General features: G+C 45.6%; 1 protein-coding gene across 1 annotated transcript; it reads right to left on the minus strand.

The window, feature by feature from the left end:
- Window positions 1-7,346: 7,346 nt before the first annotated feature.
- On the minus strand, window positions 7,347-14,149 carry LOC129705993 (uncharacterized). Its single transcript, XM_055649967.1, has 3 exons — window positions 12,711-14,149; window positions 12,464-12,559; window positions 7,347-8,356 (listed from the first exon to the last, which is right to left on the minus strand). Exons 2-3 carry the CDS (start codon window positions 12,549-12,551, stop codon window positions 7,347-7,349), a joined length of 1,098 nt encoding a protein of 365 aa, XP_055505942.1. The 5' UTR covers window positions 12,552-12,559; window positions 12,711-14,149.
- Window positions 14,150-16,936: the final 2,787 nt, after the last annotated feature.

Genomic DNA, 16,936 nt, shown 5'->3' on the forward strand with positions numbered 1-16,936 from the left:
TACTTTAATCTACGCGAGTGCCTGTTGAATCTCAAGCCCCACTTCCCCTCCCTTTTGAAAAACCCCCCCCCGCCACTATGGAGATACTGCCGGAGTACATGACATTCTGTGCAAATCGCCGAAGTGACCGTACCCTGTAGCTGATATGTTCCTGCGTATTAGTTTTACCCGACAATTGATCCTTTTGTTTCCAACAGCCTAGTCTTATCCCTCCCCTGCCATTACATTCTGACGTCCCGCTCTGCTCTCAGTTGCTTACCTTTCTTTCCCGTTTACCTTCCTTCGCGGCCCCCTTGATTGATAATCCCCATTACCCGTTTTTTCACTCCCTTTCGCGTCCTAACTCCCCTTCGATGCTTACCTCGCGTGGACACGTGTGTGGGTAGTGTATGCCCGTGTCACAATACTTGTTGTTTACCCGCTAGTCTGCGGAGAAGGCCCCACGTCATTGTACCTTTGAGCCCGCGCGCGGGTAATGGCCGCTCAGTTCAGATGAAAGACTGCGCGATTGTTTCTCTTTCCCAGCGCTGTATTTTCTGACCTTCTGAATTTTCCCACCACACCCAAACGGCTGTTGTTTATTATCCTCGATTTGCCCAAATCCTACCTAAGTTTGGATGGTTTTTTTGGTTTTCCATTGCATTATTTTGGGTGTGCACCTGGACTATTCTAAGTTCCACCGGTTTAGTTTCCGAGGTATAGCCCTGCCAAACAGCCGTTGCTCAGTTTATCACGCTACACAATGACCAGCATATATCCTGGTCCGACGATCATGCTGGAGAAACTCAGAGGGTGTTTTTTGCAGCATCTCTGGAGCGCAGGGACACGGCTGTTGGGTCGACACTTCCCTACATTTTATATCATTGCCGCATATCTTATCGGACCCCTCCATCGTTTGAAGCAGGGTTTCTCGATTTCCCAACGGAACCATTCCCTCCAGAGAGGGGGCCTCGCCCTTGGTTATGTTATCAGCTTTGTGGCTCTATCCGGGGTGGTTCACAGTAAACATGCAGTCCTATCTAACCTATCTTATTTACCTTGTAGCATATAGCGGGTCGGCGCCCTAGTTGGCGCCACACTCCAACCACATACACAACCTTCCAGCTACGGCACCGTCTATGGGTCCTATGTCTTGTCTTCCGCCCCATTTGTCCCTACAGATCCAAATTCTTATACGCCCCATGGCTATATACATAGTCTGGCCTCTCTCAATACCGCCGATCTATCTGGCCTATTAGTTTTATACAGTAGCAGGGCCAGAAACTGCCGGCACACTACTAGTCATGCTAACGCGCTGTGGCCCTTAGTCTAGCCCAACAGCCGAGAATTCAATCAGCGGTGTGGAGAGCTGTGCCCCCATGCTTCCCTTCTGTAGGGTTCACAGAGCTGGATGTAAGTGCTTTGCCCCGTTGCTGCCTGAGACCACAGTCTAGGTCCCGTGTCGAGTCGCTACGCAGCGCTGCTCCTACGCGTGGATTGATCTCCGTCGCCATCGTGGTGTCGCCAGATTTATCGGTCCCCAGTCATCTATCTGCTCCCCCCCTTGCCCCGCACAGCCATACTATTTTAGTCTGCGGCACAACCATGTTTTTGTCGAACTCAATCAGCTCCTACTCTCCAGAATACCTCCCTATATTTTGTCCTGTTTAGTTTCCGCCCACAGGCAAACACAATGCTTTGTGCGTCTTAATCATCTTCTTCATGTGGCATTGATCTTTGACGATCCGAACGCGAGAACCACACCATCAAGACACAGGCCTCTCGTTCCAGCCGATCAGCCCGCACAGTACTTCCCCCCCCGGTAAACAGCCCTCCGATCTCGTATCCTCTCTTTTGCAACTTTATTCGCATTCGATTTCTTCAATTCCCCTCACATGGCGTTCTACCCGCATGGACCCAGGCCTTCAGCACCCCCCTGCCTGCTCCGTGCCCACAATCCTGCTCATCTTATACCCGTATCTTTTGGGAGTCTGTTGACTGGCTTCCATGTCCTCGCCTGTCCCCAAGGTTTGTCCCCAGGGGTGTGAGTTCCGCTCCTGACTATTCCTCTGCCCGGTATCCTCCTACAATTTCCATCTAGCTGTAGGTCTTCCTCGCTGCCAACACCCATCAGTTGTTGTTCCATGGGGTCGCCTGCGTTTCTGCCAGGTAATACATTGATTGACTTGCTATACCCCCATAGCCACCTACGCTGTTGCGGTCTACAATCCTTCCGTGGTTCAATGAGCTGCTGCATCTGACAGACATCTGCACTCGTGGGATTTTACACGGCGCGGTTTAGGTTATGTTGCGCTGCCCCCCCTGTGTGGCGCCCACGCTTATGTGTATGAACTATTCATGTCGCAGTGGTTCTTTTGAATTTCTCACTCCCGGTACTAGCCCATTGTTCGATGGCGTGGGGTTCCCCCCCAAACTGTTTCGATATGTAGGGCAGCCGTGCTTGCGCGTTGTGCTTCTTCCCTATCTACGCAAGAGAGATGGTATGTAGAATTACTCAATTTCGTCATCATACTGTGTGCCATGACGACAAAAGCGTCACTCGCCCTAACACGCCCTATTTCGTGTTGTAACCCTTCTATCTTTTGCGTGATTGCCTACGTACCCTCTTTTTAAGCGAGTTATAGACTCCCAGTGCGGCATCCCAAGTCCCGTGGTCACAACGCCCTCGCCTTTTTTGTGTGTGTGTTTTGTGGGGAACCCCCCGACACCAAAACATAGTCGTCCCATGTTCATGTCTGTGGATCTCGAATGTACACAAGATTTAGATCAACTCCAGCTCGCCGCGCACACCGCTCATAGCTTCGCGGCGCTTCCTCTCGGTGCGGCTGTCCACTGGGTGGGTAGGATTGTGGACTAGTGTGGTGTCTGCTGCTCCCTAAAGACTTGTGTAGCTTACAAGCCCTGACATCTTGGAAGCAGCGCCTGAGCTGGTCCTAGGGGGCGCTTTGTGCGCCCACTTCACCCCGGGATTTATGTTTATACCTACCCTTGTCCCTTCCAACCTGTGTACGGAGCATTACACTGGCAAAATATTTTCCTATGGTCCATTAACACGATTACTTTTATAGTTCCTTTTTTCTAACATCTGAATTCCATTTGGTCTGTATCGTACCCAGCATTTTATTCCTTGCGCTTATGGCTAATCCGTTCATCCATCTAGTTTCCCCTGCGAGAACACACTACCCCGTATCCCCCCCCCCCCGCATTGTTTTCGCTGCAGCTCTATTGTTTTTTGTTAGCGCCGATGACCATTCGTTTCACCAGTCTTAGCGGGGCTTGCTTTTGCTCCCTCCCCTCTCTGCTTATTAATTTTCTTCCCTGTGTTCGCTCCGTTCCTGTTCCGACTTGCACCTTCTCCTATTTCCCTTCCAACAGCTGAACCCACACGGGACGTCTACAACCAATCCCCCTATCCAGTCCCTCACATGTATCACGAGTATCCGGCATTTTTGGTGTGTCCCAACTCACAGACGATCTTCTATCTTTTCCCGTCGTCTAATGCCCGAAGGGTTGCCCTGAATGGACATTCGTCCTATGTTACTTCGTCAGCTGCTGTCTCCCTTTGGCCCCTTACTCCTACCCTTGTGTGTTGTAGGTTTGCTTTGGTCCCCGCGTGGGCCATTTCGCTAGACCCGCCCCCCCAAACGCCTGCTTGCATTACGCCCCTCCCCTTCACCTCATTCTGACCTTTTTGCACCCCTTAATCCCTGCATGTTCACTCCTGGTGGGATGTCCCGCTCTTTTTTAGTTCTATGCTCTGGCTTCCTGGGTCACAGTCCCGTGAATTATGGTCCGTTTACTCGCGTACGCGCGCCGCTGGCACCACCCGCCTCTGGCCCAAGGTCATGGGCTTTTTTTTGATCCCTTGTCCTCTTTTTTAATTCTCTACCCCTCCTCTACACTCGGGCATTTACGCCCACTCCTAATTAGATCCTTATTTATCTGTGAGTGGGGGCCTTATGGAGACACACTCCCGCCAACCTTTTTTTTTTAGTCCCGGGAGAATGTGCCCCCTCCCCCCCTGTCATGGAAACCGCTAGGCTTTGGGGCTCTGTCTTTCTCGTTCTGTGCCGAGTTTCCCGGACTACTCTCTCATCACCTAGTTGTCTGTGGTATTATACCGCACGGAACACCGCCTCCATGGCCTGCTCCCTGACTACGGACTGGATTGTTTACCCACGCTTTACCGCCCTTTGACGTTTTGTTTTCGCTGTTTTGTGTAATCCTGTGTTGTTTCGCTTTCCGCAGATCATTTAGCATTTTATTTTTCTCGCAATGGCGTGGGCACCGCTCGCCCCCACCGACAAAGTTCCCCTACATTTAGTTGTTGCTGCGCGTGATATTTAGAGCTTAATCCGACTTGTCTCTCTCTCACCCTTTGCCACGCAACACCACACGAGAGTCGCCCCCGGCCGCTGACCTCCACACATTATTCGACTCAAAGGGCTATCCACCTCCCTCTACCATCTAATGTGCTCAGGTTTTAACCAGAATGGACACGTGACAGCTAGGAGATTGACATCGCTTCTCCATGACGCAACCAAGACAGGGGACAGGAAGTGAATTTACAAAGACGCTTCCTAAAACCTCACGCAAACAGTGAGAGGTTTTTAGTGATCTTTAGTTCACCGGATCCCCCGACCGTTGTATACATCGCCCGGCCTTTCAGCCCTAGGGCGGCATGAGTCAGGCGTATCGGATGATCAGAGGTTTCTTTCGAATTTACCCGAAAATCGGGTAGACCCCCGCCCCCCCCTCACGTCACCTGTGTGGTGGGTATGTGAGCGGATGTAAGGGGGGTGTGTGCGGGGTGAGCCCGTCACCACGCATTCGGTGTGGTCTGCGCGCGCGCAGGTGGGTTGTAGATGGGCCCGTGAGGCAGATGTGCCTACGTGAGGGTGCACTCGTATAGCGTGCGTGTGCCCGGTGACATGTGCGGTCTTCGGTACAGACCATTGTGCCCGGGCAGGTGCGGGCTGTGTGCATGTCTGGTTTGGGGTTCATGGTGGTATGTGTCGTGGTATGTGTATGCGCGCATGTGTGTGTTGTATTTGAGCTGTGCGAATGCTGTTGTGCTGTATCGGTGTGCAGGCGCTGCGCTGGGAGAGTGTCAATCACGCGCAGACAGCACTTCACACAGCGTAGGGCAAGTGCTAGGACAGTCTCAGCTGTCAAATGTGTGTGAACGCGAGCCGCGGGTATGGTACTCGGTGTTGTGTCCTGTGTGTCCGTGCGTGTGGTGTCACATGTGGTCATAATAGCCAACTAAATAACAGATGGTTAGCGTGGACCTTTTGACGACATGTTGTGATAGAAGCAGTTGCCCGCGATTGTTAGGTTCAAAAGCTGTCTAATAAATTGTTGTTTGTTGTCCGCTGGCTAGGAACACGCTGTCATCAGTTGTGCGACTTTTGCGTCTTGCGGGGTTGTTGAGTTTGTATGTGATGGCGTGTCTTTGTACGTATCCCGACGAAGAAGAAAGACACCCCAGTTTAGAGACGAAAGGTTCTAGCTTGGTCCGCGGAGGGGAAAGTTTGACCAATCCAAGAATTAATCCACTCCCATCTGACCCGCACCAGAGGTAACTATTATCCAGCTGAGGTCGGGATCGCTTATGCAGGTCAGATGTGTTAAGTGCATAATAGAGCATTACCATGCGATTCTATACACCCTTCCTCACCCCGATGCCAATAACAAAATTTTTCCCATCCCTGACTAGAACAAGGGCGCCCGATGGACCCTGTGTCTGTAGAGTGCACAGCCCCCGAGCGGAGGTTTTATCGACTTCGACGCACAGGATCGGGTGCGTGATTTAATTGTCCCGCTTCCTCCGCGACCCAACTTTTGCGGTCGGCTGGTGGTGTCTAGGCGATGTGTGCTCCAGCAAAACGGTTCCCTACCGTGGGTCAGGATGTGTGCGTACGGACGCTTCGCGGCGAGTCCTTGGGGGTTTGGAGAGCCCCCGGGGCGCTAGCCTTCCAAGTCCTGTAAAAATAGAAGCAGTTTAAATAGCCAATGACCCGGTGGGCGCTCTAGTCAGGATGATAGTAATCATGGAACCTTGCCCCCCCCCCTGTATCACAGTTTCTGTTCTTACCCTGCGTCTCAGACCTGTGTGACCAGAATCTATTCTCCCCTTAATCTGTACCTTGTGCTCCTGCGCAGTTAGCCCGTGTCAGGTTAATGCCGAAGACAATCTCTGTGGTGCGAGACGTCTGACAGGTACAATACAGCTGTCTTGTTTGGAGTTTCCGATCTTCAAGTAACTCTCGGCTTTTTTTTTTAGCCGGGATGAACATGGTTTCAAAGCCCAGGACGCCTGTCCCACCCCTGCCCCAGTTTTGCGGCCGACTCACTCTTACCTAGTAAGCCGCGTTCCCCCCCCCTCCAGACCAGGCCTCCGCTCCCGCGCGCGCTGGGCGCGCCTCCCGCAACCCCGCTGCCTTCCGGGTCCCCTCCCCATTCCCGTCCTCATGGGGTTTGCCGGGGGCCCGCTCTCGGCTTGCGCTCAATCTTGGTAATGACCTGTCGCACCTGTCAGGGGTGGCTGAACCCAGGCCGCGTTTCTGAGAGCGTGCCACGCGTGGTTCCTCGACACTGCATTCATCCCCACATGACATAGCCCACCATTCCTCTAACTCCGCGACACCGCTGGCTTGTGTTCCCGCCAGTGTCACCGCCATTGCCCGCAACTCCTTTTGCCTAACCCGGGAACCACTTTACCGCGACGCCCAGGGATACAAAGTTTTGGCGTGGAATTCTGTTGGCGAGACAATAACGATATACAGTCCGCAACACACAGGGAAACTAGTCCCTCCAAGTACAATAAAAGCCGAGGTGGTGCGTGTTCGCGTGTCATGGGGTTCCCATGTAGGTGTAATTCTGGCCTATTTCTCCTCTATCGTAGTCAGAGGATTTCTATCCGTTTTTTCTGTATTCTTTCTTTCCTGAGCTCTATGGTAAGTCTGCTCTTTTCCTTTGGGGGGTTCTCTTCCTCCAATCTGATGTTTTTTGTGCGATTCTCATCTTTTACCCTGGCTTGTTTGTCGTTATGGGCTTCTCTCTGGTCGATCTCTCTCTCCTCCTTTTGTTCATTCACGCCTTTCACTCTTCCTTTTCCTCGACACCTCTCTCATTCTCCCCACATCTCTCTTCCCTTCATTCGTCTATTCTTTACCTTTCTTCTTATCCTTCGCACTCCTTCCCTTATCCTCTTCTCTCTTCCTTTATTTTTCTTGTTAACATTATCCCCTCTCCCTCAACCTCCTCCTTCCACTTTCCATCCCCCATCCACTCTCCCTCTCAATCTACTGTCATCTTTCTCCTCCACGCTATCTCTTATTCCGCTATATTACCCTCCCCCTCGTTTTTCCCATAATTTGTTTTTCTTCTGGGTCTTCTCTATACGCACTCCCCAGAGAGTTGGGTTTAGCAGATTCAAGGCCAGCAGTTGGGATAACAACCCCAACATGTTTTTGCTGATTAAAATAACCTTGAGAAGGTCTAATACCTTCATCTCCTGCATCATTATTGATTGTAGAGGTTGTAAATCCATCCACAGGCACATTCCAAATATGCAACAACTCTGCAGCAGAAGATGTCGATGAATTTCTTATCACTTCAGTTTGGTTTTCATTTTTAGTCCCACTTGTATCAAAAGCTGCAGTAACTTTGCCTTTTTCTTCAGTCTCTAATGAATGCTTACAATTTGAACATTTATCAGAGTTCTCAATGTGCAATGGTTCCTTACTGCTCTCTGCTTCCAGACTGTTGATGTGAAAAGCAGTTGACGATTTTACAGATAGGACAGAGGTTGATGTGTCCGTGCTATATAGATGTGTACTGTGCTCACTCTGATACAATGGTTTTGCTATATTGGAAAACTGAACATTTATATCTTTCTGTGTCTTGATCTGTTTTGGTTTAGGCATTTCTTGTTTCTTGGAAACATTCTTCCTTGAGGAAGCTAATGTTCTGAGCAGTGACATGTTCACTGATTTGCTGTTTAAAATGTTGTCTTCCAGTTGTAGCAATTTATTATAATTAGAGCAGTCATCATCAGGTTTATAACAATACACATCCCATTTTTCCTGCAGGTTTTTTTTGACACCATATGATATTATGCCTACTTTGTTTAGGCCACATTTCCAGCTTCTGTGAATCCTCGGATAACCTACTTCTCCTGACAACAGCCAGCCTGCCCTGCACTCCTCTAGACCAGAAAGGCAAGCGGTATGAAGTTGATCCCTAGTTGCCATCACAGCTCCAAAGCTTTGTTCACAAGCCAGTTTGGCAGCAGGAAAAGTCAAAGAATAACGATTCTGCCGATCATAATGAAACACGCCACTCACACGCCCTGCAGGAAAGGAAGCATGTCATTTAAAAATATGCACTCGAAAAATGTATTTGATACATCCCCTTAAGAGATTTTTTTGTCATTACATTTTCATGATCTAGTTCCACAACTAAATTCTATATTGAGACATACCTTTGTTACAATCATTAATAGTTTATCATTTTGCAATTAAGGAAAAACTAAAATAATATCTGCTAAATATAAATAATACATATGCTGACAATTCAAGGCACTCTACCTGATTTTCTAATACAGTCACACAGATGTAAATCTCAGGATGACAAGTTATAGCATTTAGTAAGCAATTACTTAAAATCTCACTGGGCACAGTTGGAAACAGCTAATGATGGATTTACTCCAGTGTAAGAGCACAATAAATACTAAACATATATTCTACTTTTCAGCATTTCTTTCATTATGGATCTGCCTTTTTTCCTTTTAAAACCAAACAAAAAAAGTACACTGAGATTATAAAAACAGCAGTAGAATAAGAATTCCCAGGCCTCATCTTGGAATGCCAGGTGGTATTGTGTTCAGATGAGACTTGGTGATTCATATTACATTTCTGTTTTTATCATCTCAATCCTTGAATATGAGTGAATTTCAAGACAAACTCAGTCTCAGCATATTTGGATATAGACATAAGTATGTTCAGAAAATATAACAGTCATTGTCAAGTATAAAAATCATTGCACTCTCTATGCCATTACATACAAATTAATAAACTGGTACAATTTTGTATTAAATATCTAAAATTGGACCTGCATTTGGAGGTAGAATACTTCTTAATTGGGGCATTTTCATATCAAGATTTGTTTAGCATTAGAGGATGAATTGAAAAGGGCTTGCGTAGAACTAAAAACATGAAAAGTTTTCAAACATACAACAGACTTAACTGTAGCTGTTTTCTATTTCCAGTGCAAATTATAAAGTGGAAGTTGAGAAATTACTATTACATTGTAGACTAAAGAAAAATCTGCAGACATAATTTGGAACTTGCCACTTGGTATTTTGCAGTTTTCAGTGGGTCATTATCTGTTTTTTAGTAAGGTTCCTTGCTTTAGGACTTTTTAAAATCACATGCTAACAGCTACAAAATTAAAAATACATGAAAGGAAACTCAAAACATTAGAGCATAATTAGAGGTTAGCATTACACGATTGATGATGTCAACTTGATGTCTAATTTCCAAATAAATGAAATCATTCCAATTACATGAAAATGCACTGTTTTCTGCCCTTCCGTTGGACAGTTTAGGACTTCAACAAGGAATAATTAGTATCACTGTGGATATTTAACTGCATGAGATTCTTCTATTTCTTCAGCATTGTGAAATGGAAAGCTAATTCTTTGATTTTACATAACTACCAGAAGCAGGAAGCAAAGGGTAGAGAACTGATGAAGGGAGTGCTTTACTACGTATGAACTTTTTCTAAAGAAGAATGATAAAGCAATAGAGGTCACGAAAGCTTAACAGTAGAGAACTGATGAAGGGAGTGCTTTAAGAGAGTCAGGAGTGCAAGAAAACTTAAGTCATAAAATGGTAAATAATGGCTGTCCAGGCTGGATTTATGATTCTTATTCTTTTATAACCCCCATACCTGACTCTAGCCTCCCAACGTACCCTGCCATACGTGCTGGTAACATATTTGTGGCTTTGCCTAATTTTTGGATGAGTTCCCCTATCTGTGAAACTTTCTTCGTGCTTCACAACTCTATCCCCATCAAACAGATATCCATCTATCTTCTCTCCTTGGCTTGCATACTAGTTGACATTATTAATGATCCCATTTCCTCTATTTCAAACCTTCATCACTCAAAAATAACAGTCCTTGAACTCTTTGCCCTTCTCGGACCTCCCATTCATCTCCAAACACTTTGGCTATTACATTACTACAGTATCCCAATCGTTACTGGAACCCCAACCCTCCAATTAAATTTCTACCCATGCCACTGCACTAAAATAGCTTCACATCAAGTCACAAATTATATCATGCAAAACTGTGACATAGGCTAAACTGTCCCTTCTTACCCCAAAATATAATTGCCAAGGTCCTCCAAAAAAAAAAGATCCTTGACGTCTCTAATTTCACGTATACAGTGTATATATATATATATATATACACATATATAGTGCTTCTTGGAAGAAAAAGAAAAAAACACACCATCAGATTGTACAACTACATAAAAATGCCCATAACCATTTCATTGGCCCTCTCTTGACACTTCCATTGTATTATCTTGCAGAGCAATGTTGGACCAGAAACCAGAAATCTCCTCCAAAGGTTTTGGAAAGTAAAGCCATTGTCTTTACCTTTCTCCTTGGAAATTATCTGAGGCTGAACTATACTCACAACCTTGGTGTTATATTTGGCCTTGGACTGAGCTTTAAACCTGATAATCGTGCCATCTATAAGATTCTCATTTGCTCTCCATAACATTGTCTTACTCAGTTCCTTCAACAGATGCTGCTGCAGAAACCTTGAACCGGACCGTTCTACCTCTAGCCTGGACAACCCCTCTTAAACTAGAGATCAACACATTATATTGGCTGTCCCAAATTACACTGATCCATTCACCCATCCATCTCTTCGTTACTGATATTGCTATTGGTTTATTACTTCCAAATGCAGCAAACTACATCTGCTTTGTGAATATATAACTTTGCTTTCTGCTCCCGAGGCAAATTATACCATATATGGGTGCAAGCATGCCATATGTGAATACAGAAGGTAGTGCAAAGGAGAAAATAAATAGTGCATAATGTAGTGTTCCAGCTGCAGAGAAAGCGCAGATAAAAAACATAGAGCAAGGGCCAAAACAAGGTAGATTGGAAGATTGGGAATTTGTCCAACAAAGAGTGTGATAATAGCTGGGAAGAAGCTGTTCTTGAATCTGTAGTGTTTATCTACATCGGTGAGACCAAGCGTAGGCTTGGCGATCGTTTCGCCTAACACCTCCGCTCGGTCCGCATTAACCAACCTGACCTTATGGCTCAGCACTTCAACTCCCCCTCCCATTCCGAATCCAACCTCTCTGTCCTGGGCCTCCTCCATGGCCAGAGCGAGCACCACTGGAAATTGGAGGAGCAGCACCTCATATTCCGCTTGGCAGTCTGCACCCTAGCGGCATAAACATTGAATTCTCCAATTTCAGGTAGCCCTTGCTGACTCCTCCCCTTCTCAGCTCTCCCTCAGCCCTCGGGCTCCTCCTCTTCCTTTCTTCTTCTCCACCCCCCCCCCCCCTCCCCCCTCATAGCTGTACATTTCTTGCAGTTCTGGACAGAGTTGCAATATCAGACTGTGATGCATCTGGATAGGATGATTTGTATGCTATACATGTCAAAATTAGAAAGAGTTATTTGAGACATGCCAAATTTCCTTGGTTATCAGTGGAAGTAATGTCTTTTCTTGGCCATCGCGGTAATATGATTGAGCCAGGCCAAATTGGTGGTGGTGATACTTATACTGATCAACGTTGGCTTCCATGTAGTTAATATAAATATTGCAAACATGCCCATGTATGTGTTCTATAACTGTGGCAACATCGTAGAGTTGCTGCCTGAGTGGAATTTGCACATTCTACCTGTGACTGGATGGGTTTACCCTGGGACTCCCGTTTACTCCCACATACCAAAGCTGTGTGCCTGGCAGGTTAATTGGCCGTCAGTGAGTAGGTGAATCTGAGCTGTGTTGATGGGAATGTGGGTAAAATAGGTTACATGGTGAATAAGGGAATGGGATTGGTCTACGAGCCAGATATACTTGATGGGTCAAAATCGTCCCCTGTCTCATGGGAAAATAACATTAAGTATTCTTAACATGCAGAAAGATAAAACAGATTCAAGGCAAATTTAATTTCCAGTGCTTGCTCTTATGTTGAAAGGTTAATACAGTCTGTGCCGTAAAACGATGTTTTTACATACTCTGAAGATGCTGCCCGGCCCGCCGAGCTACTCCAGTACTTAAGATGTTTTTACTATAGCTACGGCACGAGTTAGCAATCGTACAGTGGTTAGAGCGCTGGATTTAACTGGCACGTTGCGACTAAGTATTGATAATCCGATAACCACTTGGTTAAACAGAAAACAGCACGAAAACTACTTACTGCTCAGGTAGTAAGCGCAAGTTGGCCGCTGAGTGGAAACAAGACACACGATGGGCCACAACGACAACACGACCAGCAAGAGAAGCATTCTTGATTCTAGGGAAGCAAAACAGCTCAATAACTAACCGTGTTCGAACGGGAACAAAACATCAGAGGGGATTTTTTTTTTAATCGTCTGCATGTTGCACGAATTACTGTTCTAACAAAAACGTGAAGGGGAAAGTGTAAGATCTGAAACAGCACTGACCTGGTGGCTGAAGCAAGGCGACCACTTCGGCTGCTCACAGCGGTGGGACTAAAGGAAGGGAAGGGCAGCTTGAGGCATCCCCTACCCCAGTATAATCAGCCTGGTGTGGGATGGGCGGTTTAGTGATCGTCTCTCCAGAGCAGGAAACTGCTTTCAACATAAGCTGACTCCCTCCATACTCATCTCCACACAACTTCAAGAGGAAAGCTGTGGAAATAAAAATCGCCCCAGCCGACAAGACCGAGTGATTTTAAGTAAATTCTTCGACAATATGGCCTGAACTGTAGATATTTCCTAAATGGCTGAAAACAATTCTGGGCAGACTGCCTGGTTGAGATAGTTTCCTGCAAGCTCCTGCCAAGGGTAATTGTTCCCGAATATAATAGAAAATGAAGCTAACCTATAACAGCTACATTAAGAGTAATTTCCTATATTTGGTTTTGGTTCCCAATTAAGCTTTATTTTGCAGAATGTTCCCATCGCCTGTTTAAGTGTTTAAGAAGGAACTGCAGATGCTGGAAAATCGAAGGTACACAAAAATGCTGGAGAAACTCAGCGGGTGCAGCAGCATCTATGGAGCTAAGGAAATAGGCAACGTTTCGGGTCGAACCCCTAAGTGAATCCCTCTAACATTCACTAATTCGAGTGAATTCACTCATGCCGTCATTCCCACTTCAGTAACCCCACGCCCAGGACTTTCTCACGGGATACAGGAGGATCTTCGAACTGCCAGTGAAGGAATCGAACGAAGTTATTAACTGCCATTTGCAGTGTTTCACTGTGGAATTGGAAAGTCGTTTTAAATTATTTGGAGACATTTGTTTGCGTTTGTGGACGGAGGCAACACTGTATTTAAGCAGAAAAAAACACAATGAAGGGAAGGAATGGGCTCCTTGCCACCTTAAAGCCTGCTCAACGATTCGTCCCATTCATGGCCAATGTACAATTTTTCTGCACCGTATCCTCAACTGCTTTAATATGGATAAATGAACATCACCAATGACTGATCAGGGCTCCACTGACCTCCAGGTTTGAAAATTTCACCATTCGAATGAACTTTCTCTTCATCTCACATTAAATGGCCGTGCTACAGCTTTTCTTTTTTATTAACTAATTACCTCAGTGTGTTGCAAATAACACGCGTTGAAATAGTTTTTCTTATTCTGGAGTCCTGTTCATGTCGATGGTGACCACACCACTGCCAGTGTAGATCCCACCTTCTGCCAATGGAGAATGAATCGATGTGGGAATACAAGTAATTCAAGTCTATTCAAAAAATTGGTACTGGTGTAATAATCCAATAATTTCCTTTTATTTCAACTATACATCAATTATTTATTTACCATTCTGTTACATTTGACAAGCATGAAATTCATTTTTGAAATATGTTGACTCTTATTAGTTTCTAGATGTATTTCTATATATCTTTAAATAGTGATGTAAATAACTTAAATAATGTTATGGTCTCTGAATTTATTCTTTTTCACTCTGTAAATTTGTGAATTGCTTTATTAATTATACTTTCATGAAATTATATCTTCATAAGGGAGCAGAATTAGGCCATTCGACCAGTCATCAAGTCTACTCTGCCATTCGATCATGGCTGATCTATCTCTCCCTCCTAACCCCATTCCCATGCCTTCTCTCCATAACCCCTGACATCCATCACTTTCATAGCAATTTTTTGTAGCTATAAAATATCTGACCCAGTGTCTTACAAATTTGTTATTTGTACACACAATATGGAAGACGACTGAGTTTCTCCTTGATCCACATTCAACTAGGGAGATTAATTTTAATGAATTATCTCTAAGTATATCTACTTGCATTTAACCCTTTCTATCTACTACAACTCATCTCAATGACCTTTTGACTTGCAGAAGGAAGTGATGTGTTTGTTAACATTGTCGCACAAGGATTTGAGTTCCATATCGGGCCTTGGTGAGACACCACCTGAAAAGTTGTTGATAGTTCTTATTGTGTATCCAAGGGAGGAAATGCTATACTTGCAATGGAAGTGCAATGCAAGCTCACTGAATTGATTCTTAGGTTGGTGGGTTATCTTGCAAGCAGAGCTTTCGCAGATTAGGCTTCTACTCTCTTGCCTTTGGAAGAATAAGGGACGGTCTCAATTCAATTAAATGATAGTTTATTGTCACATGTGCCTGGGTACAGTGAAATGCTACGTTTACCATACAACCCGGTAAAATCATACAACAGGTCTCACCTAGGCAGTACACAAGTGTCGCCACGTTTTGGCGCCGACAAAGCTACAAAAGTTTGCCGAACAGTCCTATCTACTGCCTTTTTATGGGGATTGACAGTAATAGTGATTCCACTGGCTAAGATGTCTAGAAGCAGGAGGCACTGTCTCAAAATCAGGAGTCAGTCAGTTAGGATAGAGATGAAAAGTAATTTATTTCCTCGGAGAGTTGTGAATTATTGAATTCACTCCCCCAGTGGTATTGCAGAGTTGCTACGTATATTCAAGCCAGAGATAAATGGATTATCAATGGAATAAATAGATAGAAAGACAGCACAGGAAAATAATGCTGATGCAAAAGATCAGCCATAATCTTACAAGTGGCAGAGGAAGCAAAAATGACAGAATTGCCCACTCCTCCTCTTTCTAGTGTTATTGTGTTTAGATTTAGGTTTATTATTGTTACATTTACAGAGGTGCAGTGAAAAGTGCAGCCTTGAGGTGCTCCCATGCTGAATGTTATCAAGTCTGACACATTTCTACCAATACGACCAGACTGTGGTCTGTGAATGAGGAAGTCGAGGATCCAATTGCAGAGGGATGCGCAGAGACCCAGTTCGGCGAGTTTGGTAACCAGCTTGGAGGGGATGATTGGATTAAATGCCGAGCTGTAATCAATGAATAACAGCCTGACATATGAGTTTTTGTTGTCCAAGTGGTCCAGGGCAGAGTGGAGGCCCAGCGAGATCGCATCCACCGTTGATCTGTTGTGGCGGTAAGCGAACTGCAGTGGGTCCAGGTTTTTGTCCAGGTATAAGTTGATTTGCGCCATGATCAACCTCTCAAAGCACTTCATTGTCACAGGCGTTAGTGCCACTGGTCGATAATCATTGAGGCATGTCACCTTACTCTTCTTGGGCACTGGTATAATTGATGCCCTTTTGAAGCAGGTGAGAACCTCAGACCTCAGAAGTGAGAGGTTGAAAATGTCCGTAAAAACTCCAGCCAGTTGGGCCGCACAGGTTTTTAGAACACGACCAGGTATACCATCAGGTCCAGGTGCTTTTCGAGGGTTACCCCTCTGAAGGATTTCCTGACGTCGGCCTCTGTGACTGAGACTGAGAAGATGCTGGAAAATCGAAGGTAGACAAAAATGTTGAAGAAACTCAGCCGGTGAGGCAGCATCTATGGAAGAAACATTGTCTGAAGAAGGGTTTCGACCTGAAACATTGCCTATTTCCTTCGCTCCATTAATGCTGCCTCACCAGCTGCGTTTCTCCAGCATTTTTGTCTGTCTGTATATTAGTCACTGAAAGTACGCATGCAGGTACAACAGGAGGTGAAGAAAGCTAATGACATGTCGACCAGAGTTGTGAATTTGTGGAATTTTCTGCCTCAGAAGGCAGTGGAGGCCGATTCACTGGATGCATTCAAGAGAGAGTTAGATAGAGCTCTTGGGGCTAGCGGAATCAAGAATTATGGGGAGAAGGCAGGAACGGGGTACCGATTGTGAATGATCAACCATGATCACATTGAATGGCGGTGCTAGCACGAAATGCCAAATGGCCTACTCCTGCACCTCTTGTCTGTGTACCTATGTCATCCATTGTTTTTATCCAGAGATGCTGCCTGACCTGCTGAGTTACTCCAGCACTTTTTGTCTATCTCAAATTTATTGGCTTCCGTAAATTGTCAATAATGTGTAGGATAGAACCAGTATACAGGTGATCGACCGTGGGCCGTATCATTGAACTAAACTAAAGATAGACATAAAATGCTGAAGTAATTTAGCAGGATGTGCTGCATCTCTAGATAGAGAAGGAATGGGTGATGTTTTGGGTCGCGACCCTTCTTCAGACTGATTCAGGGAAGAGGGAGATAAGGAAAGAAAAGGTGTGAAAACGAGACAAAGGGGGTGACACTCCACGGGACGGTCCGCCCCTACCTGCGCCATCGCGTATATTTACTGGAGCTGGGGATGGCCGGAGGAGGTCTCCAACCAGACACAATTTTCGATGCTGCG

The sequence above is a fragment of the Leucoraja erinacea genome, chromosome 2, assembly GCF_028641065.1.
Source record: "Leucoraja erinacea ecotype New England chromosome 2, Leri_hhj_1, whole genome shotgun sequence".
In the NCBI taxonomy this organism is placed as follows: Eukaryota; Metazoa; Chordata; class Chondrichthyes; order Rajiformes; family Rajidae; genus Leucoraja; species Leucoraja erinaceus.